Genomic DNA, 5,353 nt, shown 5'->3' with positions numbered 1-5,353 from the left:
GTGTGTGTGTGTGTGTGTGTAGGGGGAGTGTGTGTGGGGGGTGATGTGTGTCGGGAATATGGGCTCGTCTGGATGGGGAGAATGTGTGTGTGTGGAGAAAACCACCTGTAACCCAACTCCACGGGATCTGACACTGTCTTGTGGTGTCACTCAGAGGTGGTGTGGCACCAATCCTGGGGAAATATGAATAGACATTTACTCACCCAGCTGGCAGACCAAAGCACATTATTACCAAAGCCCAACTTGGTGAACCAGTGGAGTTCTGTCTTGGTCACTGTTCTGTTGCTGTGAAGGGACACCTTTACCATGGCAGCTCTTATTGGAGCTTGCTTGCGGTTTCAGAGGTTTAGTCCTTTACGATGGCAGGGAACAAGGTGGTACACAGGCAGACATGATGCTGGAGATGTTGAGATTTCTACATCTGGATCCACAGGTAGCAGGATGAAGGAGAGCCACTGGGCCTGGCTTGGGCTTTGGAAACCTCAAAGCCTGCCTTCTGTGACACTCTTCCTCCAACATGGTCACACCTTCTAGTTCTTCTCAAGTAGTGCCAATCCCTGATGACTAAGTATTCAAATCTATGAGCTTACGGGGACCATTCTTATTCCAACCATCCCAGTTCCTTACAGAAACAAAAATGACTCACAGACAGCTGCATCACCAAAGTCCACCCCAGCGCAAGTGACATCTTACAGAGCTGGGAACCTGGAGTGCCCTGCACAGCCTGCAGGCAGCTCAGCAGGTTTGAGAGTGTCCCCTCCAAGTGACTCAGTTGGCCTAGACCTCTTCATGGCTGAGCCTCTTTTAAGCAGCCCCACTTGTCTGAGAGCATCTCTCAGCAGTCCTTAGAGATCTCTGCTCTTGGAGAAGAAGGGGCCAGTGAATCCGGTCAGTTTCAGGGACTTCCTGAGGCTACATTGAGTCGTGTGCTTCAGGTCTTAATGAACTACCCTGCAGGGTGAAATGTTTCTCTTTCCCTTAGACCAGTGATCCCTTTGGGGGTCAAATGACCCTTTGACAGGGGTCCAAGACCATTGGAAAATACAGATATTTACATTATGACTCATAACAGTATCGAAATTAGTTATAAAGTAGCAACGAAAATAGTTTTATGGTTGGGGGTCACTACAACATGAGGAACTGTGTCAAGGGTCACAGCACTGGGAAGGCTGAGAACCACAGTCCTAGAGCATCTCTTCATTTCTCTTCCCTTTCTACATCTGTGCCTTAAGAAGTTTCCTTCTGCCGGGTGGTGGTGGCACACGCCTTTAATCCCAGCGCTCAGGAGGCAGAGACAGGAGGATTTTGTGAGTTCGAGGCCAGGGTTCACAGAGAACCCCTGTCTCAAAAACAACAAAGGAACAAAGATGTTTCCCTCCAAGAGGGGATATAAGAGGGTACCTGCACTCACATGTGTACACACACACACACACACACACACACACACACACACACACACACACACACACAAATTAGATTAGAAAACTCCCCTCTAGAAAGAGGTACAAACCTCAGGAAGTATCTGATTGGTTAGTTTGAGTCACGTGTCTTATGGCTTGCAAGTGAATATCAGGTTCTGATTGGCTCCCTTGGGTCACAAGGATCTTGTGCGCAGGTGTAGGAGCCTGACTTCCTGTCCCAGACCCCTAGGTCCTGGGGATTGGGGCAGGGATGATACCCGTGGGGATGGGGGGCCATGCAGAGCAGGTATTTGTCTTCTTGTCGCCAGGATAACCCTTTCCGCCAGAGGATTGCACAGGTCTTCTCTCAAGATGGGGATGGTCACATGACCTTAGAGAACTTCCTCGATATGTTCTCAGTGATGAGTGAGATGGCTCCCCGGGACCTGAAGGCCTACTACGCCTTTAAGATTTATGGTGCGTGGGGCCCTGGGGTGGGAACCAGACAGAGACCATCTAATGCTCATCTCCCCAGGGACTCCAATGCCCACACAGCCCTGACCTCCACCCTATCCTAGACCTCCTTGTACCCTATTCCAGCCACATTAGGTTCATCCTTTCTTGAATTTATCAAATGCTTCCAGCCTCAGGACGTTTGCTTTTGCTGTGCTCTCTGCTTGTAACACCATCTACAGCCCCTTACTGGGGAGCGTATGCAGGGGCTCCACCCCTGGGCCATGCTCCCAGCATCTCACTGGGTGGGGGGGGTTGTAGGCAGAGGCTCCGCCCCGAGCCACGCCCCCAGCATCCCACTGGGGGTTGTAGAGAGGCTCCGCCCCGAGACACGCCTCCAGCATCTCACTGGGGGGGTTGTAGGCAGGGGCTCTACCCCTGAGCCCGCCCCCAGTCCCTCACTGGGGATTCTAGGCAGGGGCTCCACCCCTGAGCCACGCCCCAGCCTCTCACTGGGGATTCTAGGCAGGGGCTCCACCCCTGGAGCCCACCCCCAGCCCCTCACTCTGGGGTTTCTAGGTAGGGGCTCCACCCTGAGCCATATCCCCATCTGTCTCTGTTCAGAGTGCATATAGGTGTTCGGTATTTTCTGAATGAGGGCATGTGGAATAGCAGCACTTCCTCAGGCCCATAACAGGTACTCAATAGGCAAGCGAGTCAATGAAGAGCAGCAGGCACTCAGTAAATGAACCTGTAAAACTCTCCCAGGCCCCAACAGCTCACAGACTCCATAGGTGATGGGCTCCTGGGCATGGCCTGGGTGTCCCTGTCCTAGCCACGTCTGCTGTGAAGGTCATCAGGAGCATGTGCGGAGCTCATGCGTGGGCGCAGGTCTAAACACTTAAAACACCCTTTCACACTCTTTTAGCATGTGTGGGGGAGTTGATGAGTGACAAATCACGACGACAGTTGGCTGTAAAGTCAGCGAATGAATAAAAAACAGCCATCATGATGCCCGGTACACAGTTCGTGCTTAGTACTTGTTAGATGAATGAATGCAAAAAAAGCAAGAAAGCAAGCAAGCAAGCAAGAAAGAAAGAAAGAAAGAAAGAAAGAAAGAAAGAAAGAAAGAAAGAAAGAAAGAAAGAAAGAATTAACACATATGCCACACAGTAGGCACCTAGTAACTATTTCTTAAATGAGCGGACATGGTGCCTGACACAGTGAGGGCTAAATCAGTTCACTGAATGGATGGATAGATGAAAAGTTATCCCAACAGCTGGCAAACAGAAGGCACTCAATTAATGCTTGCTTACATAAGAGAAAATCAGTCATCATGGTGCCTGACATGTAATGAGTGTCATATAAGTAAGAGAAACAGTTGTCACAGTGGCTGGGATTGCTCTCAGTGCCTGGGCATCCTCCTGCCTCCTGCTCTCCCCAAGCCCTACTGTCGGCCTCACCTCACAGACTTCAACAATGATGACTACATTTGCGCGTGGGACCTGGAGCAGACAGTGACCAGGCTCACCCGTGGGGAGCTGAGTGCTGAGGAGGTGACCCTGGTCTGTGAGAAGGTGCTGGATGAAGCAGACAGCGACCATGATGGGCGGCTGTCCCTGGAGGACTTCCAAAACATGATCCTGCGGGCACCAGACTTCCTCAGGTGCAGGTTCAGACCTAGGGATGAGAATTCCTGCTGCACCGTCTGAGACCACAGGGAACGACCCCAGATTCTGTGGCTTCAGCCCACTTTGTCCAAGGACCATAACCAGGAGGCTGTGGGCATCTGTGGACAGAAGCAGTGTATCTGTCACCTGCCACAGTTTTGCTGTGAACTGTCACACAGCTGTCCTAGGCATCCTGGAGTAGGGTCAGAACCCCGACTGAAGGGCTGGGAAGGTGCGTGGCTGCCACGGAGTCCCGACTGCAGGGCTGGGAAGGTGCGTGGCTGCCACGGAGTCCCGACTGCAGGACTGGGGAGGACATGGCTGACACGGAGCCCCGACTGCAAGGCTCGGTGGGGGTGGTGGTGCATGGCTGACACGGAGCCCCGACTGCAGGGCTGGGGAGGTTCCCAGCACCCACATGGTGGCTCACAACTGTCTGTAACTCCAGATCCAGGCAACAGGACGCTCTCTTCTGGCCTCTGCAGGCTCCTGCATTTAACATGCTGCATATACGCAGACCCAGGCACACTCCACACACAAATAATAAATAAATAGATAGATGTTTTAAAAACATAACATGGAAGCCACCTGAGGGATGACCCCGATGTTGACCTCTAGCCTAAGTCCCATGGGGACTGTCTGTGATTTCTAGGGTGTCCCCATCTCTGTGAATCCCTGCTTGCCCTTGGGGTCCCAGTGTCCATTGGGAACTCTCAGTGACATCTCTCCTTCCTGACAGCACCTTCCACATCCGCATCTGACAGCACCTGGAGGACACAGCTGGTCTTTCCCCATCTCCACCCGACTCTCTGAATAAACAGGAATCAAACCTACCTCGGCAGCTTTGCGTTTTCCTGTGTGGCCACACCCACTCTGGGTTACCATTTTCTTCTTTTTTTGTTTTGTTTTGTTTTGTTTTCGAGACAGGGTTTCTCTGTGGTTTTGGAGCCTGTCCTGGAACTAGCTCTTGTAGACCAGGCTGGTCTTGAACTCACAGAGATCCGCCTGCCTCTGCCTCCCGAGTGCTGGGATTAAAGGCGTGCGCCACCACCGCCAGGCTGGGTTACCATTTTCCAATCATAAAACAGATTGGCCTTCTTGAGCAACTGCACCTATGTGCACACACACACCCACACATACACATCTAAAAACGAAAAGTTATAGCTGGCTGGTGGAGGTGCACTCAGGAGGCAGATCTCTGTGCTTCAAGGCCAGCCTGGTCTACGTAGTGAGTTCCAGGACAGCCAGGGCTACCAGAGAGACCTTATTTCAAACAAAACAAAATAATAAAAATGAAAATAGGACAGGATTGGTGGGGCACAACTTTAATATTATCACCCAGGAGGCGTAGCAGGCAGATCTCTGTCAGTCCTGGCACAACCAGGAATACATGAGATCCTGTCTCAATTAACAATAATAGCGATTGTGATAACTAAAAGCCCCAAGTCCTCCTTGTCTCTTTTCTGCATGCTCCCCCTGAGAAAGGACTGCCGTCTTCTCCATCTGCCAAATGAAGACCAGAGAGGTCTACGTTCATCACAGTTCACACAGCCCTTCAGAGGCCACTGCCAGTCCCTGCCCTGTCCAGGTGCCTTTGGGTGGGGGGCATGCACGTGCACGTGTGTTCTCATGCAAGTGGGCTGTTGCCTCTCAGAGGCTGTCCAAGGTGGCTTTAATTTTTTTATAATATTATTAGTGTGGAAGAGACACACGTGTGTGCAGAGGTCAGAGGGCAGCTTGCGGGAGTCTGATGTCTCCCTCCACCGTGGGTCTGATGTCTCCTTCCACCGTGGGTCTGATGTCTCCCTCCACCGTGGGTCTGATGTCTCC

At 51.8% G+C, this 5,353-nt stretch overlaps 1 protein-coding gene across 2 annotated transcripts in view; it reads left to right on the top strand.

Annotated features, from left to right (window-relative positions):
• The window catches only part of Cib3 (calcium and integrin binding family member 3), a 9,531-nt gene extending 5,247 nt beyond the window's left edge, over window positions 1-4,284 (top strand). For both annotated transcript variants that reach the window (XM_005370900.1, XM_005370899.2), the window contains 3 exons: window positions 1,730-1,877; window positions 3,324-3,519; window positions 4,263-4,284. In XM_005370900.1, the coding sequence (XP_005370957.1) occupies window positions 1,730-1,877; window positions 3,324-3,519; window positions 4,263-4,284 (366 nt within the window). The remainder of the gene's footprint in view (window positions 1-1,729; window positions 1,878-3,323; window positions 3,520-4,262) is intronic.
• The last annotated feature ends 1,069 nt before the right edge of the window (window positions 4,285-5,353 follow it).

The sequence above is a fragment of the Microtus ochrogaster genome, unplaced genomic scaffold (assembly GCF_000317375.1).
Source record: "Microtus ochrogaster isolate Prairie Vole_2 unplaced genomic scaffold, MicOch1.0 UNK89, whole genome shotgun sequence".
Taxonomy (NCBI): Eukaryota; Metazoa; Chordata; class Mammalia; order Rodentia; family Cricetidae; genus Microtus; species Microtus ochrogaster.
This window is presented reverse-complemented; position numbering and strand designations above follow the sequence as displayed.